Genomic DNA, 23,686 nt, shown 5'->3' on the forward strand with positions numbered 1-23,686 from the left:
AGACATTAGAGTAGCCTTCTATTATATCTAGATTATAAAAAGGGATAAGTACTTAATATTATTTTAGACCTAATAAAGGTAAGTCTAAGAGCCTCTCTTACATCTTCGCGAATACCCCACCAAAACACACGAAACTACCATTGCTAGAAAGCTCTCGAAAAACGCTATCCAACGGTACCACTTTTAACCGCGCGTAAGCCATAGTAGGTATGTAACAGGCATCGAAGGCGTAGGAACCAGACCTAACCGTAATCCGACTATACCTCGTACGATTATTAAAATTTTCACTATATAGACTACCTAGTACCCCTAAATATAATATCGATTTAAAGCCTACCACTAAGCTACTAAGTAGGGAGGCCTATAGCTTTAGGCTAATCAAAGAGGGGCTTACTATAGGCCTACCCTACCTTAGATATTAAGGAGCTAAGGGGTCTTATTATATAACTAGTTAACCTTATACTAAGCCCTAAACGAGGTAAGGTATAGGACCTTACTAATAGGCTCTTATAGGGCCTTATAACTATTATTATAGGCCTAATTCTAAACCTATAGGAACTTATAGCCAAGGAAGTTAAAAAGGGGCTTAAAGAAGCCTTTAAGGCTACCCCCTGCCCTACCTAGGTATAGGTAGCTATAGGGCTATAATAGGGGGTAATAGGCCCCTAAGGAGGCCTACTATTAGCTAAGGTAGTACTGCTATAGGCCTTATAGGAGGTTATAATATAGAATATAAGCCTATAAGAGGACCTTAAAGCCTAAACCCTGGCTAAGATAGTCTAAGTAGTTAATAGAGCCTCTAGCTACTAGGGAGCTATCGTAGCTAGGAAGCTTCTAAGTAGAGATATAGTAGTAGTCTTTAAGGATAAGGCTATTAAAGATTAGTATTTAGCTAATAAGTAATAGGTAGCTATAGCCTTTAGAGAGGAGGCTAGAGAGGTTAGCAAGGCCTATATAGTCTTAGCCAAAGGAGTCTAGAAGGAGGAGCTATAGGGGGTTAGTAAATAAGACTTTAAGGGGGTAATAGGCTTATACTTAATCGAAATAGTCAAGTTCTAGCTACTAAAGAGCCTATAAAGGAAGTAGGCTATAGTACTCCTAGGCTTATAGGACCTTAAAGAGGCCTAGAAGGCCTATAACAAGGGTATAGTCTAGGATATCTAGATACTAGACTATAAACCCTATTAGGATACTCTAGAGCTAAGGTAATATTATAAGTATTAAGGCTTTAGCTATACCTAGTAGTATTACTAGTAGCTAGCCTATTATAGCCATTATAGTATAAAGGCCTATAGGGAGGGAGGGAAGACTAGGGAGGCCTAGTACCCTACCTACTCTAGCTAACTCCCTTATAGGTATATAGCCTATAGGGGCCCCTATACTACCTAGTATAGGGGCTACCTAAAGAAAGTCAAAGCCTAGGAGAGGGCTAGAGAGGCCTACTAGTATAGACCCTAGACCTTCTAACTAATAGAATAACTATATTAAAAGGTAGCCTTTAAGTTTAATAGCTAGCTAGAAGATAATAATTATTACTAAACTAGGGCTAAATACCCCTATAGGAGGCCTGCCCTAGCCTAATAGGCGGCTAGGAGTGCCTTATTTAATACCTAATAGACTTATATCTCCTTTTTATAGCCTAGAGCCCCTTCCCTCTTATAACTAGTTAAGGGGGTAATAGCTATAGAGCCTATTACTACTATACCTTTATCTTCTACTCTAGCTACCTCGAATATAAATTAAGGTCCTTTAGTAGAATACCTAAGGTAATAAATAGGCCCTTAAGGTCTTACTAGAAGAGGCTAAATATAACCTATTAGCTATTTAGAAACTATAGATTAATTAGTTTATAGGGTCAATATACTATTCCTAGGCTTCGAAATATTACCTAGTCTATAAGCCTAAGGGTAAGGTAACTATTCTAGTAGCTAAATAATTCCTAGTTAGCTAGTAAGACTATTTAATAGAAGAGAACTAGTATAGGGTAACCTTTCTAACCCTAGGAGAGAGGGGGTTCGAACTCTAGTTAATCTATAATAGTAAGGGTAAATAGGCCCTCTTATAGGACTTACTAGCCCTACCTTAGCTAACCTACCCCCTAGTTCTTATAGGTAACTTTAACCTCTACTACCTAGTCTAGGACCTATTTAACAGGCTTAGCCTAGGGGCTAGGGACCTCTTTAGCCTTATAGACTAGTAGGACCTCGACCTATAAATACTATATAGCTAGGTTCCTAAGGCCTCTAAGGGGACTAATATAACTAGCCTTCTACGATAGACCTACTCTAGGCCTTAGCTAGGCTAGAAGTAACCTATAGGGATATTATAGAATATAGGAAATGTAATTACTATCTATAGGCCCTAAATGTCTCCCTCTAGGGGACTAATAGGTCTATACTAGCTAATAAAGGGTAGGACTAGAAGAGCTTAGATAAGGAGGTTATATAGGCCGAGGTAGCCTACCTCCTACTCTAGCTTAGTAGGTAGGTATCGGCCCTAGCTAGGCCTATCTTCTAAGACCTAGAGGAGCTTTTATAAGCCTTCGACAGGCTTATAGAGGCCCTTAAGGAGATAGCTATAATCTTGGCTCTAGTAAAGAAGGCTAATATAGGTAATAAACGAGCTTAATAGTAGATAAAGGAGGTTTAGGAGGCCTAGAAGAGGGCTAAGGAGGTAGAGAGGGCTTATAAGGGTACCCTAAACCCCTATATATAGGAGGTACTTTAATAGGCCCTATAGGACTAGGCTAAGACTATTATAGCTATAAAGACTAAGAGTTAGAGAGCTATACTATAGGAGGTAACTAACTAGCTAGACCTATTATAGAGGCTAAAGTAGTAGGTAAGGCTATAAAGCTACCTATTAGTTAACCCTCTAAAGCTCCTAGCCTTTAAAGGAGGGCTTATAACCTACTAATAGAAGGCTAGGGCTCTAGCCGATAAGTTCTTTCTAAACCTAGAAGTAGACCTATTAGATATTAATAACCTAGATCTAAATAACTACTAGGAGCCGAAGTTTAAAATAAGCTAGGAGGTTATAGTAGGTAATATTAGGGTAGTATTAGCTAGAGTAGCCCTATAAAAGGCCCTAGAGGAGGACCTCCTCCCTATAGGCCTACTAAAGGCCTATAGGCAGCTACTCTATTAGATATTAGCTATACTAGCCTTAGAGAGCTTATAGCTTAGCTATTTCCTAGCCTAGTTTAAAAGGGCTAAGATAATAGTCTTCTATAAGCCTAGTAAACCCCTATAGGCCTACTTTACCCTAGGTAGCTATAGGCTTATAGTACTCCTACTAATAGTAGGCAAGGTATTAGAGGCTATAATTACCTAGAAGGTAATAGCTATTATAGAGGCCTATAGGCTTCTCTTAGCTAAGTAGATAGGTAACCGGGAATATAGGTCTATTAAACTAGCTATTTAGCTTATTATAGCCTAGGTTTAGGAGGCTTAGAGGTATAAGGTAGCTACCTCCCTCCTATAGCTTAATATCTTAGGGGCTTTTAATATTATTAACTATACCTAGTTATTAACTATTTTATAAAGCTAGGGCTTCTTAAAGTAGTTAGTAGTCTAGGTTAGGGAGTAGCTATAGGATAAGGTAACTATCCTTTACTTTAATAGCTAGGAAATAAAGGATATAGTAATAAGGGCTAGGGTCCCCTAAGGGTTACCCCTCTCCCCTATACTATTTATCTTTTATATAGCCTCCCTCTATTAGGCCATTTACTAGGCTAGCCCTATAATTAGTTTAATAGGCTTTACTAACAATACTAACCTTCTAGCCTTTAGGAGGGCCAAGGAGGCCTATAACGATTAGCTATAGAGGGCTTAGAAGGCCTACCTATAATAGGTAAGGACCTAGGGTATAGCCTTTACCCTAGAAAAGTATAAACTTATCTACTTTAATAAGGGCTAGAAATAGTAGTTATAATTACTAGAGCTCCTATAGCCTAAAGGGGGTATTACTACTATAGCCCCTTCGAAGTCGGCTAGATTCCTAGGGGTCTAGCTAGACTAGAGGCTATAGTAGGGCCCCTATTATATAAAGGTAGCAAAGAAGCTAGAAACCTAGGAGTTTACCCTAACTAGGCTTACTATAAAGACCTAAGGCCCTAGCCTACTATAGGCCTATAAGGTCTATACCAAGTATATCTATAGTACCCTAACTTATAGGGCCTTGAACTTCTATAAGCCTACTAAGCTAGGGGGTAAGCTAAAAGGCCCTACTAGGGAACTATCGAAGGCCTAATATAGGGCCCTTTAGGTAGTTACTAGGGCCTATAAGGCTACCCCTATCTACTACCTTAAAATAGAAGCCTAGGTACTACCCTTTGACCTCTATCTTAACAAGAGGCTAGTTAACTTCGAAGCTAAACTTGACTAGCTACTCTTATAGACTAGGGTAGGCCTAGGGGCCTCTTAGGTCCCTATAAAGGCTCTTATCTAATAGGCCTATAATAGGCTTAGCTAGAGGTTCTAGAAGAGAAGGACTAGGGCAAGGGGCTAGGAGCTAAAGCCTATAGCCCTAGAGGTAATAAGGTCGATAGTCTAATAATAGGTCTAAGAGGGCTATAGATAGGGTTAACCCCCCCTATAGACCTTATAAAGTAAACTATAGGCTATAGAACTAGCTATAGTAACTAGCTAGAGTAACTATTAGAGGGCCGACTAGGCTAGTAGGAAGATATAGTATATATTAGATAAAGACCCCCTATGCCTAGTTTTTATAAGGGAAGGCCTATAAAGGTACTAGGGCCTAACGAAGGCCTAGAGCTCCCTACTAATATAGGCCTATATAGGGGCTATTAGCCTCTATAACTTCCTTTTTAGGGTTTAAGTCCTAGGGGTTAGTACCCCCTACTATACCTATAACTAAGGGAGGGAGACTATAGAGTACCTGGTTATCTAGTACCCAAACCTACTAAGAAGCTAAATATAGGAATCCTAGGAAATATGGTTATAAAGGGACCTAGACCTCGTTTTACAAAGTATAGGGACCTATAACTATCGTTTGGCAAGGAGGGTTCTATAGTAGCTAATAGACCTAGGGAGGCTCCTAGAATACTGCCTCGTAAGGAGGCTAGACTAGGAGGGAAGGCCTCTATAGGGTTATTCTAGCTACTTCTCCTTTTCTCTATAGTATACTAGTTTTCTGGATTAGGCGTTAAAGGCAGGATAGAGGTTTTTATCTAGCCTATTAGGCATGGTTTCCTTTATATATAAATAGAGAGGCTCTGGTATACTTATTAGTATAATAGTATAGGACTAATAATAATAATAATAATATTAGTCTAGAGGATCTTTACCTATTATTTAAGGGTCTAGTTAATATACTCTTATACCTAGGCTAATCAAAGCTACTAGTTCTTCTTAGAGATAAGAGGTTTTTTCTATATAATATGATATTAAAAGCCTAGCTAGTAGAGAGCTTTCTTAATTATATAGGCTCTATATTAGATTTTGAAAAGAGTTATTAATGGTTATAAAAAGGTTATCCTCCTCCTTTTATAAGAGCTATAGACAAATTCTATAAGTTCCTCTTCTTCTTATATGTTTAGGGTATATAGTCGGCTAGAATATAGAGTAATAGTTATTATATTAGATTAAATAGCGTATCGAATTTAGCCTCTTAAATAGCTAGTGATAGCTATAATTTCGGCTTATCCTTTTTAAGTATTATAATAGAGGGTATAGATATAGGCTTTAGCTTTAGTTATAAGGTATTATATATAGGGAGAACTATTGTTATAAGGTATCTTTAGAATAATAGTAATTGTTATAATTATAACCCTAGGAAAGAAAATTCTTGTTAGGCTAGTTATATATGAAATTAGATATAGGGGGCCTAAGAGTTTTTTAGGCGGCCCCTATATTAGTACCTAGGTAGGGGAAAACACTTTAGCTTGCTACTATAGTAAGTATTAGAAACTTCTTATTATTAACTATAGAAGTTATACTATATAAGTCTAGTAAAGTACTTTCTAAAAGAGGATAGTATCTTAGAGTAATAGTATTAAATGCTCTATAGTACTTTAAGAGCTTTCTAAATAGCTAAGGCTAATATAATAATTAAAGTGTTAAGAGAATTAGAGTATTATATCTCTAACTACCTAGAATAGGATAGCTCTCTCTATTTAGTAATAAGCTATTTTTTAGTCTAGCCTATTTTAGCTTATTAAGCGCTTAGTAGATGCTTTTATACTCGTTTTTAAAAGGGTATATATATTATTTATTACTATAGATAGCTTATTTAAATATATTCGTTTATTAGATCCTAGGTATATCCTAGATACTTATAGGGATATCTTATATTCTTTTACTAATTCTCCAAATCTCCTACTCTTTTTTTACTACTCCTTTAAGCTATAGCTAATATAAGCATTATAAATATTATATACTTATAAGAAACCCTAGGTTAAGTATTATTATTAATAAAAATCTCTACTATTATAATAAAGTTATTAAGCTTAGAAAGTAGCTATCTTATACTATCTATAAGCTTAATTTCTAGCTCCTTATTTATAGCCTACCTTATATTTCTAGAATATTATATTTATTAGCTTATAAAAAGGTAATATCAAAATCTTAAATATAATACTAAATATTAACTCTTAAATGTTTAACTATATCTATACTAGTTATATATTCTATAAGAACTATTATATAAAGTATTATAATAGATAAAGCAAATATAAAGTAAAGTACCTAGATAATTCCCTTAGTAAGGTTTATATAAATCTTTCTTTCTTTTTCCCTTAGTAACTCTATAAAGTTTAATATATATAATATATATTAGCTATCCCTAAACCTATTATATATACTTATTAATATTAATAATATATATAATACCCTTATAAAAACCTTATAATTATATAAATTTAGTTATAATAATGATATCTATATATATTAAGTTAAATATAAGGATTATTAATATCAAGCCTTTTAACACTTTAATAGTAAAAGTTATAATCTTTAAATACTACTCCTAGGTAGTTAAGATAAGGTTCTCTCTAGCTTATTTATAGGCAAGGTACTCTAGAACTTATAGGTTAGGTTTATAATTACTATTAAGGTTAATAAATATCTAGATATTAGCAAATTCTACTTATAACTAGATCTTTATATATTATAAGTTCTAGGTACTAGGTATTATAAGATATATAGTAATATTAGTAAAGATCTTAGTTATAGTAGAACGTATTATTAGATATAAATCGAAGTAAGCTAAGAAAGAGTTATTATTATTATTATTATTATTAGTCCTATACTACTATGCTAATAAGCATGCTAGAGCCTCTCTAGTTATTTACAAAGGAAACCGTACCTAATAGGCCGGATAAAAACCTCTGTCCCTCCTTTAACGCCCGATCCAGAATACTAATATACTATAAAGAAAAGGAGAAGTGGCTAGAATAGCCCTAAAGAGGCCTTGCCTCCCGGTCTAGCCTCCTCGCAAGGCGGTATTCCGGGAGCCTCCCTAGGTCCATCATCCACTATAGAACCCTCCTTGCCAAACGATGGTTACAGGCCCCTATGCCCCGTAAAACGAGGTCTAGGTCCCTTTACAACCGTATTTCCTAGGATTCCTATATTCGGCTTCTTAGTAGGTTCGGGTACTATACGACTAGGTGCTCTATAGTCTCCCTCCCCTAGCTATAGGTATAGTAGGGGGTACTAACCCCCGGGACTTAAACCTTAAAAAGGAAGTTATAGAGGCTAATAGCCCCTGTATAGGCCTATACTAGTAGGGAGCTCTAGGCCTTTATTAGGCCCTAGTACCTTTATAGGCCCTCTCCTGTAAAAACCAGGTATAGGAGGTCCTTGTCTAACACGTGCTATATCCTCCTACCGGCTTAGTCAGCCCTCTAGCGGTTACTCTAGCTAGCTACTATAGCTAGTTCCGTAGCCTATAGCCTTTTCTATAGAGTCTATAGGGGGGGTTGACCCCCTCTATAGCCCTCCTAAACCTATTACTAGACTATTGACCTTGCTACCTCTAGGGCTATAGGCTTCGGCTCTTGGCCCCTTGCCCTAGCCCTTCTCTCCTAGAACCTCTAGCTTAGCCTATTATAGGCCTATTAGATAAGAGCTCTTATAGGGACCCGGGAGACCCCTAGGCCTGCCCTGATCTATAAGAGTAGCTAGTCAAGTTTAGCTTCGAAGTTGGCTAGCCTCTTATTAAGATAGAGGTTAAGGGGTAGTACCTAGGCTTCTATTTCGAGGTACTAGATAGGGGTAGCCTTATAGGCCCTAGTAATTACCTAAAGGGCCTTATACTAGGCCTTTAATAGTTCTCTAGCAGGGCCTTCTAGCTTACCCCCTAGCTTAGTAGGCTTATAGAAGTTCGAAGCCCTATAAGCTAGGGTACTATAGATATATTTAATATAGACCTTGTAGGCCTATAGTAGGCTAGGGCCTTAGGTCCTTATAGTAAGCCTAGTTAGGGTAAACTCCTAGGTTTCTAGCTTCTTAGTTACCTTTATATAATAAGGGCCCTACTATAGCCTCTAGTCTAGCTAGACCTCTAGGAATCTAGCTAACTTCGAAGGGGCTATAGTAGTAGTACCCCCTCTAGGCTATAGGAGCTCTAGTAGTTATAATTACTATTTCTAGCCCCTATTAAAGTAGATAAGTTTGTACTTTTCTAGGGCAAAGGCTATACCCTAGGTCCTTGCTTACTATAGGTAGGCCTCCTAAGCCCTCTATAGCTAATCGTTATAGGCCTCTTTAGCCCTCCTAAAGGCTAGAAGGTTAGTATTATCGGCAAAGCCTACTAAACTAACTATGGGGCTAGCCTAGCAAATAGCCTAGTAGAGGGAGGCTATATAGAAGATAAATAGTATAAGGGAGAGGGGTAACCCCTAGGGGACCCCGGCCCTTACTACTATATCCTTTATTTTCTAGCTATCGAAGTAAAGGATAGCTACCCTATCCTATAGCTACTCCCTAACCTAGACTACTAACCACTTTAGGAAGCCCTAGCTCTATAAAGTGGTTAGTAGCTAGGTGTAGTTAATAGTGTTAAAAGCCCCTAAGATATCGAGCTATAGGAGGGAGGTAGTTACCTTATACCTCTAAGCCTCTTAAACCTAGGCTATAATAAGCCAAATAGCTAGTTTAGTAGACCTATATTCCCGGTTACCTATCTACTCGGCTAGGAGAAGCCTATAGGCCTCTATAACGGCTGTTACCTTCTAGGCGATTATAGCCTCTAGCACCTTACCTACTATTAGTAGGAGTACTATAGGCCTATAGCTACCTAGGGTAAAGTAGGCCTATAGGGGTTTACTAGGCTTATGGAGGACTACTATCTTAGCCCTTTTAAACTAGGCCAGGAAATAGCTAAGCTATAAGCTCTCCAAGGCTAGTATAGCTAGTATCTGGTAAAGCGGCCGCCTATAGGCCTTTAATAGGCCTATAGGGAGGAGATCCTCTCCTAGGGCCTTCTATAGGGCCATTCTAGCTAGTACTACCCTAATATTACCTACTATAACCTCCTAGCTTATTTCAAACTTTAGCTCCTAGTAGTCATTTAGATCCAGGTTATTAATATCTAATAGGTCTACTTCTAGGTTTAGAAAGAACTTATTAGCTAGGGCCCTAGCCTTCTATTAGTAGGTTATAAGCCCTCCTTCGAAGGCTAGGAGCTTTAGAGGGTTAACTAGTAGGTAGCTTTATAGCCTTATCTACCGCTCTAGTCTCTATAATAGGTCTAGCTAGTTAGTTACCTCCCGTAACGTAGCTCTCTAGCTCTTAGTCTTCGCGGCTATATGTGACGAACCCAACTCAGACTTCTTCTGAAAGGGTTCAGACGAAGGTGAGTGATGCGGGACAAATGTGCAGGTCGTCTGAGGGATTCGGTGAAGCCAAAGGGTTCACAACAACAGAGTTGTCTCTCACAGTAGTGCGATGCTGTTAGGAGTACTGTGATTGTGAGGAAGCGCGTTGCTATCACTGGTGAACTCCAGAGTCCACCAGAACGAGTGACTATCTATCTAATATACTTGTCTAGTTCCCTTATTCTTGAGTGTTCCCCTTAGATTCCGATCGTGTGATCGCTGCTGCGATCCTTCGATCATTGTTCGGGTGCTCGCCTTGATCAAAGTGCGATCACTGAGATCACTTTCTGATTGGTCCTTAGGTCTTGTGGTTCCTGATTGGTTCCGTGTGCCTTGTCGGGTCGCCTTATGCGGCCAATTCGTGACACTATAATAGTCTTAGCCTAGTCCTATAGGGCCTGCTAAAGTACCTCCTACGTATAGGGGTTTAGAGTATCCCTATAGGCCCTCTCTACCTCCTTAGCCCTCTTCCGGGCCTCCCAAACCTCCTTTATCCACTATCAAGCTCGTTTACTACCTATACTAGCCTTCTTTACCGGAGCCGAGACTATAGCTATCTCCTTAAGGGCCTCTATAAGTCTATCAAAGGCCTATAGGAGCTCCTCTGGGCCCTAGAAGATAGGCCCGGCTAGGGCCGATACCTACCTGCCGAGCCGGAGTAGGAGGTAGGCTACCTTAGCCCGCGCGACTTCCTTGTCTAGGCTCTTCTAGTCTTACCCTTTGCTAGCTAGTACAGGCCTATTAGTCCCCTAGAGGGAGACGTTTAGGGCCTATAGGTAGTAGTTAGACTTCCTACATTCTATAATATCCCTATAGGTTACTTCTAGCCCGGCTAAGGCCTAGAATAGGTCTATTATAGAAGGCTAGCCACGTTAGTCCCCTTAGGGGGCCCTAATAACCTAGCTATATAGCGTACGTAGGTCGAGGTCCTATTAGTCTAAAAGGTTAAAGAGGTCCCTAGCCCTTAGGCTAAGCCTATTAAATAGGTCCTAGACTAGGTAGTAGAGGTTAAAGTTGCCTATAAGAACTAGGGGGTAGGTTAGCTAAGGTAGGGCTAGTAGGTCCTATAAGAGGGCCCGTTTGCCCTTACTATTATAGACTAACTAGAGTTTAAACCCCTTCTCTCCTAGGGTCGGAAAGGTTATCTTATACCGGTTCTCCTCTACTAAGTAGTCCTACTAGCTAACCAGGAACCGTTTAGCTATTAGAATGGCTACCTTACCCTTAGGCTTATAAACTAGGTAGTATTTTAAGGCCTAGGGGTAGTATATTAACCCTATAAACCGGTTAATCTATAGTTCCTAGATAGCTAGTAGGTCGTATTTAGCCTCCTCTAATAGGACCTTAAGGGCCTATTTATTACCTTAGGTATTCTATTAGAGGATCTTAATTTATATTTGAGGTAGCTAGAGCGGAGGACAGGGGTATAGTAGTAATAGGCTTAATAGCTATCACCCCTTAGAAGGGGGCTCTAGGCTATAATAAGGAGATATAGGTCTATTAGGCGTTAGACAAGGCGTTTCTAGCTACCTACTAGGCTAGAGTAGGCCTTCTATAGGGGCGTTTAGCCCTAGTTTGGTAGTAGTTATTATCTTCTAGTTAGCTACTAAACTCGAAGGTTACCTTCTAGTATAGTTACTCTAATAGTTAGAAGGTCTAGGGTCTATACTCGTAGGCCTCCCTAGCCCTCTCCTAGGCTTTAACTTTCTTTAGGCAGCCCCTATACTAGGCTATATAGGGGTTACTATAGGCTGTATATCTATAAGGGAGTTAGTTAGAGTAGGTAGGGTACTAGGCCTCCCTAGTCTTCCCTCCCTCCTTATAGGCCTTTATACTATAACGGCTATAATAGGCCGGCTACTAATAGTATTATTAGGTATAGCTAAAGCTCTAATACCTATAATACTACCTTAGCTCTAGAGTATCCTAGTAAGGTTTATAGTCTAGTATCTAGGTATCCTAGACTACGCCTTTGTTATAGGCCTTCTAGGCCTCTTTGAGGTCCTATAAGCCTAGGAGCACCGTAGCCTACTTTCTTTACAGGCTCTTTAATAGCCGGAATTTGACCATTTCGATCGAGTATAGGCCTATAGCCCCCTTAAAGTCTTGTTTATTAACCCCCTATAGCTCTTCCTTCCAAATTCCTTTAGCTAGGACTATATAGGCCCTACTAACCTCCCTAACCTCCTCTCTAAAGGCTATAGCTACCTATCGCTTATTAGCCAAATACTAATCCTTAGTAGCCTTATCCTTAAAGACTATTACTATATCCCTACTTAGGAGCTTCCTAGCTATAATAGCTCCCTAGCGGTTAGAAGCTCTATTAACTACTTAGACTATCTTAGCTAGGGTTCGGGCTTTAAGGTCCTCCTATAGGCTCGCGTTCTATATTATAACCTCCTATAAGGCCTATAACAGTACTGCCTTAGCCAACGGTAGGCCTCCTTAGGGGCCTATTACCCCCTATTACGGCCCTATAGCTACCTACGCCTAGGTAGGACGGGGGGTAGCCTTAAGGGCTTCTTTAAGCCCCTTTCTAACTTCCTTGGCCACGATTTCCTATACGTTTAGAACCGGGCCTATAATGGTAGTTATAAGGCCTAGTAAGAGCCTATCGGCGAGGTCCTATACCTTGCCCTATTTAAAGCTTAGTATAAGGTTAACTAGTTATATAACTAGACCCCTTAGCTCCTCGATATCTAGGGTAGGGTAGGCCTATAGTAGGCCCCCCTTTGATTGGCTCGAAGCTATAGGCCTCCCTACTTAGTGGCTTGGCGGTAGGCTTTAAATCGACGTTGTGTTTAGGGGTACTAGGTAGTCTATATGGTGAAAATTTTGACGGTCGTGCGAGGTTTGGTCGGATTATGGTCAGGTCCGGTTCCTACGCCTGCGGTGCCTGTTGCGCACCCGTAACGGCTCGCGTGTGGTTGAGAGTGGTACCGTTGGATAGCGTTTTTCGAGAGCTTTCTAGCGATGGTAGTTTCGTGTGTTTTGGTAGGGTATTCGCAAAGATGCAAGAGGTCGGGCTAGACTTAGGCCTTGCTAAGAAAGAGTATTTATAGAAGGAAGAAAGTTATTACTAATATTAACTAACATTAGTAGGGAGTAGTTAAGATACTAGGTATATAACTACTAAATGTAATAGTAAGCTCTAATAAGCTATAGAAAGCACTTTATAGTAGGTAGCTTAAAGTATTTAAGAGGTATCTTATTAAACTATCTATAAAGGAGATAAAACGAGTGATATTTATCTATAAAAGAAATAGTTAATATATTTAAGAATACCTTATACTCTATAGTAAATATATAACTAGTACTTTAGAAGCTCTAGCACTTCTAACTTTTGATTTTTAAATATAAATAGTTTTTAATATATTATAACTTCGCTCTTATAATTATATTACTAATTACCAAGCCTCTAAAGAACTTATTCTCTAGCCTTAGAGTTTATATCACTAGTCGACCATTTACCTCCTCTTATAGTTTATATTTTACATTCCTCACTCAAAACTTGTTAACTTGTTAATATATTAACCAAGTCTATTAATTATCTTTCTAGAACCCTAGTTATAGAAAACGTCTACTTTATAGGACGACAGATATTGTCAAACTATAAATAGCTTTTCCTTCCTAATATTATAAATCACGTCCTCTATCTTCTTAAGCTTCGAAAACACAGGTTTGGAAAGTCTATTTGTATGCCTATGCCTCCTATCCCAAATGCTTATATAGTGCGTTTAGGTATCACCTATCCGGTTCTAGGTTAGGTCTATTTTCGATACATTTATGATTAATCCTAATAAGTGCCTTGTCATCTGCTCGAATGTTTCTCCTAGAGTCAGTTAGTAACTGACCAAATTTGCTTCTTTTTGGGTGTCTGATTATCTGTCTAAAGATTGAGCTCGGTTGCCAAGCTTCGAGAAGTTGATAGCAAAGAAGGAATAGACTCCTGCATCTTGTTATTTATCAACAGGCAAGTTCAGAAACTTGAGGATTTGGAGAGCGGGATTCATCATCACCACAACAGCCTCCTACGCGGTCGTATTAATTACCCTCGGTCTTCGTTACCCAGCGCGAGCTAGAAACAAGCGGGCATGGGCAAGTGTGTACCGTACTGTACATACATGCCTCCCTCGCCAGGATGTTGAATTTGAAGAGCTACCCTCAGCGTGGGTCCTATGAAGCAACGACCGAGACCGGTTGTCAGACGATCGTTTACGCCATTTACACTAGGAGCAGGCTAGTCGTTTCAGCGGAGCACATAATAACTACAAACACCTGACAGTGGTGGGTATGTATGTAATTATAAACCTTCCCTGGCTTCTATTAATAGGTAATTAGAGATCTACGTCGATCTTTATTAGTAGATTTGTTCCACAAACACTGCTCTAGCTATATTAAAAAGTAATAAGGACAGGGTTGATACATTTGTAGCAGCATCACAACAAGGGTCCTACGCTAGGTAGCTTTGCAACCTTGTTGGTGTGTCCCATCACGAGGCGGGCTCTCTGAGTCTTGCAGGTCATGGCATTGGACTCTTCTCGACGGAAGCAATGCTGTCTGAGGTGGGCGGAACAATGTTAGGTTTAGGATAAGACGGCGATGCCGCAGCTGGGGACAGCAGCGGGTCAACGCTCGCGAGCATGCCATCCTGGCGAATCATCATGGATGGAAAGCGGATGTTGGTCTGCAAAGTGTTAGTCCCGTAACGCCATCTTACAGAGAGGAACGAGGAAGGGACTCGCGTCGTTAACGATGTGGGCGTACTTCAGCCCGACTACTTCGGCGATATACTTGAGTCGACCCTTTGCCCACATCCGCTGTTCTTCTGTCGTGAAGTCGTGATTCTTGATGCATGTCAAGGACCATATCAAAAACAGGGCCGGCAACGCCTTACAAGGCCCCTCTTCGCCGCAGGCAAAGGCGGAAAGGCCAGGGCTCCGGAACCTCTTGCCGTTCACGTTCCATCCAAGATGGTAGGGTACTGAGGCAACGATATCCGGGATGATATCCTTGCAAATCCGCTTCGCGATCTCGTATTCCGCTGTGGTGCGGTAGTCGGCCGGCGCGTGGATCCTCGCAGCAACCCGGATGTGGAGCGAGGCGAGGAGGAGACGCGAGGATCGTCCGATATTCCAGGCCATTGCGGTGACAAAGTCCGGGTAGACATCGACGCGCCCCGGAAACACCTCAATCTCGCCAAAGCTGGTGCCTCTTGTGAGGTCACCGTCCCCTGGCACCCAGCACGCAGGCCAAAATTGGAACTCGGCAGGAATCGAGACAAGCCAATCGGCAATCTCGCGATCCAAATTCTGGATATCCCCGGCTAGCTCGTACATCTGCGCAAGGGACTCGGGCGACCTCGAGGCGTTGGCTAGGAGCTGGTTCGCTCTGGCCCTCAGGTCACAAAACCCCAGGGCGAAACGCTGAGACCTTGCCAGGAGGGACTTGGTATCTCCTCCTGACATCCACCAGTCGGTGCCAAGGGGTAGCGGCAACCCAGATGACACAACGCGGGAGACCTGCCTGTGTTAGAAGCCAAGTGGTATGCAAGAAGCTCACTTTTCCCCTTCGAATCACCACCTCTCCGCAAACCCCCCTTTCCCCTTCCCCCTTCCCCCTTCCCCCTCACGTTTCACTTTCTCTTCATCTGGAGACGTTCAAATAGAAGAAAGGGTAAAAGTTACCAGGTGTTGCCGCACGGCCGTGAACAGAAGATTCCCAATCCGGGTCCGGCACATCTCTGCCCGGCCACGTGTCTTGACGATGTGGACAGCCCCGTCAATATGGGAGCGCCAGGCTAGCGCCCTACTCTCCTTATAGGCTGTTATGCTCTTGAAACAAAGACAGAGAGAGTCAATACACTAAGTTCCTCCCAGGGTTGAAATAAAAAGAGAGAGGGGAAAAACACGAGGAAGCCGTCAGAGATATTGCTTACCTCATACAAGGACAACATCAAAATTGCCGCTAGTGTTGAATCGGTACTGGCCAGAGCCGGGTGACCTAGGGCCTTGTGCGTCTGAGCCAAAGCCAGAGTGTGCTCTCTCAGTGAGAGCTGGGCGAGGTCGACGCCGTCGGCCCTGGCCCGGTTGCCCAGCAGGGCAAAGGCGCAGGCGTTGAAGGCATAACGAAGGGCGCTTTCTGGCGGTTCGGCGTCCATGAGTGGGACCAGGTACTCCATGAAGCCATGGGCGACCCTGCCGGCAGCCACGAGGATGAAATTGGAAGCAAAGTGACAGGAGGCACGATGGGCGAGCGGGATGGTAAGTGCCGACTGCGGGGAGGGCCCCGGCCGCTGCTGATGTCGTTGCTGCTGCTGCTGCTGCTGCTGCTGCCGCTGGCGCTGCCGCCCCGACTGTGGCTCTTCGTGGATGAAGACTAACGGGCGGGGACCCGTGGACTTGTGTTGTCGGGGGCCGGCGGCGGTGCGCAAACGGCGCATTGTCGACCGGGTTTGGTCGCGATGGACGAGCTCAAACTCTTGCAGGTACCCGCCGCACTCCCTCCTCGACTTCTCGCATTGTTTGCATGTCGGCCTGCCCTCATCGCACTGGTCGATAGCGGTTAGAATGAAAACCATGTCGGGCGACGGCCGGTGCACTTGCTTGCACCGCTGCCGCCATGACTTGTATGTGCAACCATGGATACGCTCTCCCGTCGCCACGGCAGAGCAGAGCAAGCATAAGACGGGAAAAGGGAACCGGAACTCACCTTGATGCGGCGAGCTCGGCAGGTCCGACAGCCCCGGGAGGGCTTCCCGCCATAAACCATCTCTAATTAGCGAGCATGTATGATGCAAGATCTACAGCTGCTCTATCCGTGGCTTAGCGACTCCCAGCGGCCTGCGTCGCACAATCCGGTTCTCCTGCTCGAGCTCGCAATCGTGTCATCGGCTGCCGGAGACGTGACTTTTGGCCCACAGGCCGCGACGGTTAGGACGTTGGCATCCTTGAAACACACTATACCCAGCCCCATCCACCACCGCGGCTGTGCACGGAGCCCAATCGGCTCGTCCCCCTGCTGCTAGCGGCTCCCGCTTTTCAGACACCGGAGTCGAGGGCCGTGGATCATTCCCGACAAGGGGTTGAATTGGGCCGTGGCTGAAGTTGCGACGAGGCGGCAAAGCCTGTTCAAATAGTTAGGGGCACAAGGCCAAAGCTCCGCACCTAGAGTAGAAAGTGTACGTATATAAAGGTAAGTAATCCGTACATATAGTACATGCCACCTCTGTATGTATCTCTACAGTACAACCCCCCCCCCCAAACGGGGCGCCGCCCTAGATAGTCAGAATTAGGACTTATTCAGCACAGGGAATAGCCATGCTGTGAAACGCCACGACGATTACGATTTTATTCGTAATGCGTAAAGCTGCTCTCGGAGTCAAAGACTGGCCGAAGTTGGGTTCGAGACTTGTTAGTCCTGCCTGATCGTCTGGCGCCCCATGTTCCAGGTTGTCCCATCGCTGTGTAGGTCCCTAGCCCGCCTTCGAGTACGGTACTCGAGTATCGTGGCAACGGCGGTCGAAGGCGGGGAAGTCGAAGACACCCTTCAGTTGCTCCCTGACTCGTACCAGCTGCGCCTGCGCCTGTCTCACTCGCTCCGGCATCGTCGTCGTCGGCGAAGAATCAACCTTGGCGCGGACGTAGAGTATCCAGATGTTGCCGACAGACGTAAGCCCTGCTGGATTCGGAACCTGGGTTGAGACAATATGATCCGTCTTCAATGCTACCACAAACATGCGAGTCAAAGAGTACTCGACGCCCTCAGACCACCAGCAGTACGACTCCTCGATCAGATCCGAGGTGGGCCTGGATGAAAAAGAGTTAGGAGAAGAGGGTAGGCTCAGTAGAGGGTGTGGTTCTCCAGGGCGTACGAACCTAAAGCTGTTCTCGGCAAGAATGGCTGGGGCTCTCGGGTCATCGATGTCGACAAGCCTGCGCTGAGCGATAAAGAGGGGCCGTTGTGGACTTGGTGGATCAGGCATGTCGGCCCATCTGAGAGAACAGGGTTTCCCGGCAGGGATGATGACCGGTGGAGCCTCTCCCCTGGCGGAGAGGTCGAATGGGTTAGTTAGCAGCAGCTTGAAACCGATTTCGAGAAGACACGCAGCGAACAGGCTCGGCCCGGCCCGGCTGCGATGCAGTGCAAGCTGTGCGGCGACCTACCCTTGACTGCGGCTGAGCGCGTTCAGAACCTCTTCCGTGATGTCGGTGCGCACTTGTACAACAGAAGGTTGCCTGACCAGAATCTGGTGTAATTCCTGCCACTGCGCTGTCGTCGGCCTCCGTTCCTTCTGCAGTTGCTTGACCGTGGGAAGGCCCCGCGAAGTAGAGTCCGGAGGCTTGTAGTGTTGGATGCGAGTGAAATAGTGCCGTTCGTGGGATTCGGTCACCCCGCGAAGAATCGCCCGGGCTGTATTTCCATCCTCCTTCAGGACGGTAGCAGCAAGAAAACTCTCGTGTGTCATCCTTGGGCAAATGCCGTTGGGAGCTGCTGCAAGTTTGATTTGGAGAATGATGATGTTGACGGGGCTACAGATTCGTCGTCTGGGGCGAATAATTTACGCTGCCGAAAAAAAAATGAATGCCCGGTCGATCTGTTTGTTGTCTGGAGGTATTGGCCCTCTTTGGCCAGAGGCAAAGTTGCCGTTAGTTGACTGGAGAGGTTTGCTGTTCATCTCACTTCGTCGGAACGGAATCCATCATTGCAGAGCTCGGTGCGGTTCTAACACTGTGAGTGATCACGTGATGAAGTCCAGGCACCTGGAGACCACCGGCACCAACAACAGGCTTGTCAATCGATTAATTAGGGTTTGCCCATGAAAGTTGTCTGTCTGCTCAGAAGGGTCCAGAACTGGTAGCCACGAGGACGGAAAACCGCACTTTCTGAACAACAACGAAGGCTAGAACCTGTCGTTATTATAGGGAGGGCGATTCCGGACTTGGTAGTTCATACTCTTTTTGGGGCAAGTTGCTGACTCAGCAGAACTTGGGTCACGTGTCAAAAACGGTAGATTTGTTACCTATAACTACTACAGTTTCTCACTATACCATTTCCCAAGTCCGTTTCCTCACCTTGCAATGCCTTGTTCCGCCAACGCGTTGCGAATTTTATTCTTAGCCAACCAAACGCGTTTGCGACCCTGCTCCGATGGTGGCTGAGTTGCCTAGGCATGTGGGGTAAAGCGATGACCCCACTTTTCCATCCACAGCATCCGGCGGCATTCGCCGAGTGGCCGACAGCTGGTAAGAGACAGAAAGTTCTTGGCAAGGTGTTTGGTGTGATTGTGTCTCGCTACGTTCCAGACACCAGCGATTGCCTCTCTAGCGGAAAGTTCCAAGGGCTTGTCAAGAATGTGGTCTTTGCAGAAGAATCGGTCGCTCAGGAGTTAAGTCTTGTAGCCAGCTTCGGCTCCAGCTAATAGCAACCAGGTCGTATACCTGCGGGGATGTCCGACCCACCCACCGCCCGCGAAGGGCTCTATCGTATCGCACTATCTAGAAGCCGCGTATCTTTGGAGCCACTGCTAACAGATGCCTGTGACGGCGAAGAGCAAGATCTTCGTAATTGACAACAAAACGGTTTTGGGCCCTGCTCTAGTGGCGTTTACAAGGCGCAACGGCTGAGTTGCCCCTTGATGCTAATCCACCATCGAGCGGCTTACCCCATCGAGTGGCGCACTTTTTTAGACTTGAGCACTACAGACTGCCAGAATTCCACCAAAAACAACGAAATCAATTATAACTACCCTAAATCGCTTGAATCATTTATTTCTCTAGCCTCTTGACACGCCCTTTCGTTGTAACCAGTCTTGCGGCAGATGCCACAGAGCCGCGAACCCGTCCGACGCCTCTTTGACAACCCTTCATTTTCCTCCTCGACGCGTCCTTCCTCTTCAACCACACCCTTCTCTGCCATTATTGCCCTAGCCTGGCTCCCATTAATGGCCCCTCCGTCTTGTAGACGCGTCCGTTTGGCTCTCCGGCGCTTAGAAAGCGCTTCGTTAGCCTCTTGCAATGTCCGTACCTCGGCCTCCAAAAGGACAACCCGATGGGAAACCGCTTGCATTCCTTTTGAAAGCTGGTCGACAGCGGCGAAAATCGGAATCGAAGAGCTCGACTGATGTCTCGTAATCCGAGCTTTAATAAGGGTAGACTGCGAGAGGGCTTCGTTGGCAGTGTGGGGCGTCTTGAAGACCCAAGGTGTTAGTGTTAGAACGGAGTAGGCCTGCTAAGACCGCCCCTCAGCTACTTGTGGCTGAGAAGGCTGACTCAGTAGCAAAGTACATAACAACCAATGCACGAGGCTGAGGACGAAGGAAAAGGAGACAGAAGACAGACTGAATTGGAGCCATCGCCACTCCCACCATCACGGTCGATCTGATCATTCTTGCAGTTACGCCTACAGTGGTTCCAACAGATTTCGTCGGCGTTGTCGCTGTGGCCAACGCTTGATGGCCAAGTTGCTGGAATGGCCTCGACGCCACCGGCGGACAAGATATGAAACGCCATATCTAACAGTCGCTTGTTGTTAGCTTGGAACTTAAGGGTTCTCGATGACGGCGTGGATTCCAAAGACACCAAGGTATCGAGGAACACCAAAGCAAAGTTATATAAAGAAAGGTCAAACGTCCCCCAAGCCGGCTAAGAAAACAGACTTATCATCAACAGCTCAAATATGGATCCAGAACTTCACAGCTTAGCTCTAACTCTCTTCAGACATCGGCTCATACATTCAAAACCCCAACCGCTCAATCGCAAAGTCTTCTTCACACAGCCTCTCCGCCACAGCCACTTTTCTTAACCCCTTGCATTCAATCAGGGTAAGAATGTGGCATTCTCTCGTTTGGCATTTACAACGTTGCTAACACCAAGGCGTTCTCTGCCTGGCCCAGGTAGCCACAATGTGCAAGTATTACGTCTACCTCTACGCTTCGTCAGGTTGCTCCACGAGAGTCGGTACGACGCAACGCCCCAGCAGGGACTGCAGTGGAGACTGTACTAATATGACCCAGTCGAATACCACCACCTCGCGAATTGTGACGGCTCTATATGCCTCTCTCATGGGAATCGTGGATCGAGCTCGGTCGTAGGGCCTTGAGCTCGAACGCTAATTAGTCGTTCGCCCGTGGGGCTGGGGAGAGTATAAGGGATGTCGTGTTATTGATAGACTTTTCTCTTGAAATGGAATGCAGGCCGTTCCGTCACTATATTGTATACAGCTACTGCTTTTATAATATACATCATGACGTTAACACAGTATCTACCTACATCGAGAAAAGCCAGCAGATTTCCGTGCACCCATATAGCGAACACAGCCTGCGCCGCCCAAAACATATGCACGACATCACCACCTACTCGTGGTCGATATACCCTAGTGCCGGTAGTATTTGGGTCTTAGTGAGAGGCCAAATCTCACTCGTCAGAACCACGGCCCAGCCAGGCCCTAGGCAGGCTGACTGGCGCCCACCTCCGTCCAAGCTTCTATTAACCCCCTGTTGTGCGCTCTGGCGATGGCGGTCCTTGCCCCCACCCAGTACCTAATTGTTATTAGGAGTACTCTTACAGAGCGGCCTGAGCCTGAGCCTGAGCCTGAGCCTGAGCCTGAGCCTCTTCTAGGTGCGCCTCATCAACAAAAATGGACGCGATGGTGCGCACTTTGTAATCCTCGTCAGCAACCTCGACGGCGGGTTTGCCCTTTCTTAGGACGGCCGAAGCGGTATCGGCTTCCGATACGAGGTTCATGGAGGGAGCAAGACGCCGAAACGCCTCCCGGTCGACCTTGACCAAAACCACAGCTGGCCCGGTCGGCACGACAAAGTCGGACGGCTGAATCCTAATAGAGACGGCCATTTTTGGGTCTGTTCGTTCCTAAGTCCGTGGATTAGCGCCAGATTCGATGATATCTTATCCAAAACAAGACTGACCTAGGCTGCTTGTCAAAGATACTTCTGCCGGTATCTTGTGAAGGCAAGGGAGCAAGCGGTATGGCAAAGACCCTGGGGGAGGCAGTACTCTCAAATAGTACTGAGGAAGCGGGATTCCACGCCCGCTTGTACGCGCCAAACAGGACCCCCAAATTATGCCGCTCAGAGGGCTCGGATGCGTCCGCGGCCGCATTCCGAGTGACCTAGCGTCCAACAGCATAAGGCTCTACAGCGCATGCGGCGGACTACGGCGAGGACGGTGTGGCCTGGAGGCACAGCCTAGGTCGCTGATTAATTAATACTTTCAAGAAGAGAAGCAGCCAGGCGATTAGACACAGCCTCTGAGGCGTCGTTAGGGCCTTGCATTCAGGTTGCCACCCACCAAGCATGGTGCAGAAACAGCAACTAAAGGGTAATACGTGACAACAAAAGTACAGCCGAAGCAGATTTATTCCCAGTCTAACCACCCTTGGCACACTAAACCCAACCAGCAGGCCCGGAATGAGCAGAGACTCCCTCCCTCCCTAATTCCCCTCGGCTCGGACAGCCGACAGCCAGGATATCCGGCGGCAGCCCGACCATCAGCTCCTGGCGCATACCAGTCCGCCAGCGTCCCCATCTCCCTCTCCGCCATCTTCCTCTCTACAAGCCCCTCCATGGCCTCGACCTGCTCCAGCGGCAGCAGGCCCAACTGCGCCCTCCAATCTCCTCCCTCGTTTCTCCCAAAGAACCGCTCGCGTACACCACCCAGAAGTGGCCTGTCTCCCAGCTCCCGCGCATCATCCGCACGGGCAGCGGCACCTCTCCTTGTCCCAACCGGCCCTGCGCCGCGGCGGCGTGTTCCCGCTCCCTCCCCTCCAGCGCGCGCAAAAACACCTCCAGCCGCTCCGAATTCTCCCCTAAACGCAGGCTAAGTTAAAGCTAATACCTACTATCCTAGCAGCTTCCTTCCCTTCCACTACACCGTTCATCCCTCTTAAATCACGCTTCACGATTCCATTAACTGGGGCGGAGGACATGCTGGTTAGCGAGCCTCATGTTCAGACGCTGTCTCCAGGCGCCGAGGCAGCGGCCTGCTCTGGCGCCAACCACTAACAGCTAGGGGCAGTGGATAGTCCGAGATCATAGCTCGAGAAGTTAGAAGAGAAAATAAAAGTCTCCAGGCGATGTGATTGTAATGGGCGGAGAGGAGTACCGCGTTGGGAAGATGCGAGGCCAAGGGTCGTTTGGAGTTATTTACGAGGGTTACAAACTCTCCGAAGAAGGCTTGGTCCAAGTGGCTATCAAAGTTGTAAGTGACCCTCCTCGACTCACAATATGCGATGCAAGGCAGAGACTGATAAGTGTTGAAACCAGGAACTAAGGAGGTTTCGCAACCCTTATCTACGAGACGAGTATCGTTTTTCCAATACTCTTTCCGGCGGCAGTCAACAACCAATACATGGCATTCCAAGGGTTTATTATTTCGGTCCTTCTGGCCTTCATAACGTCCTTGTGATAGACCTCCTTGGCTGTTCTCTAGAGGTGAGGACCTCTTCCAAGAGCGCAAGTGGAATTTCACACTCAAGACAGTGGCTATGTTAGCCAAGCGTATGGTATGTGTATTATGTCTAGCCCTGGGGTACTGAAGGAGAGCTGGCGCCCGTGACCGCAGGCTGACCAACTCCACAGCTACACCCACACCACAACCACTGACAGGATACTGTGGTCTACCCTGTCGATAGGATGGCTTGTCTGCCTAAGGGGGGCTGGGCTGGTCAGCGACGCAGGTCTCTGATTAGGACAGTCACCCTCAGAGACGGTGAGCTGTAGCTTAGAGGTTTCGGCCATCGTCTTCTCCAACAACTAAGTAACGACCGTCGCGTAACAAAAGAATCGTGAATAAAGTCTGATCTACAGAAGGCCCGAAGGCTGCAGTC

General features: G+C 45.3%; 3 protein-coding genes across 3 annotated transcripts; all 3 read right to left on the reverse strand.

Annotated features, from left to right (window-relative positions):
- Nucleotides 1-14,538: 14,538 nt before the first annotated feature.
- Nucleotides 14,539-16,283, reverse strand: P884DRAFT_280183 (uncharacterized protein; the record flags this gene model as incomplete). Its single annotated transcript, XM_069443409.1, has 3 exons — nucleotides 14,539-15,363; nucleotides 15,529-15,675; nucleotides 15,780-16,283. The coding sequence occupies 3 exons, from the start codon at nucleotides 16,281-16,283 to the stop codon at nucleotides 14,539-14,541; spliced, it is 1,476 nt and encodes a 491-aa protein (XP_069294579.1).
- A 1,032-nt stretch (nucleotides 16,284-17,315) lies between these two features.
- On the reverse strand, nucleotides 17,316-18,308 carry P884DRAFT_208975 (mediator complex, subunit Med18; the record flags this gene model as incomplete). Its single annotated transcript, XM_069438912.1, has 3 exons — nucleotides 17,316-17,649; nucleotides 17,719-17,886; nucleotides 18,007-18,308. 3 exons carry the CDS (start codon nucleotides 18,306-18,308, stop codon nucleotides 17,316-17,318), a joined length of 804 nt encoding a protein of 267 aa, XP_069294580.1.
- A 3,205-nt stretch (nucleotides 18,309-21,513) lies between these two features.
- Nucleotides 21,514-21,693, reverse strand: P884DRAFT_159126 (uncharacterized protein; the record flags this gene model as incomplete). Its single annotated transcript, XM_069437259.1, has 1 exon — nucleotides 21,514-21,693. A coding segment is annotated over one exon (180 nt), but the record flags the coding sequence as incomplete, so codon positions are not given.
- Between the last annotated feature and the right edge of the window lie 1,993 nt (nucleotides 21,694-23,686).

This window comes from Thermothelomyces heterothallicus (assembly GCF_042370625.1).
Source record: "Thermothelomyces heterothallicus CBS 202.75 unplaced genomic scaffold P884_scaffold_27, whole genome shotgun sequence".
Lineage (NCBI taxonomy): Eukaryota > Fungi > Ascomycota > Sordariomycetes > Sordariales > Chaetomiaceae > Thermothelomyces > Thermothelomyces heterothallicus.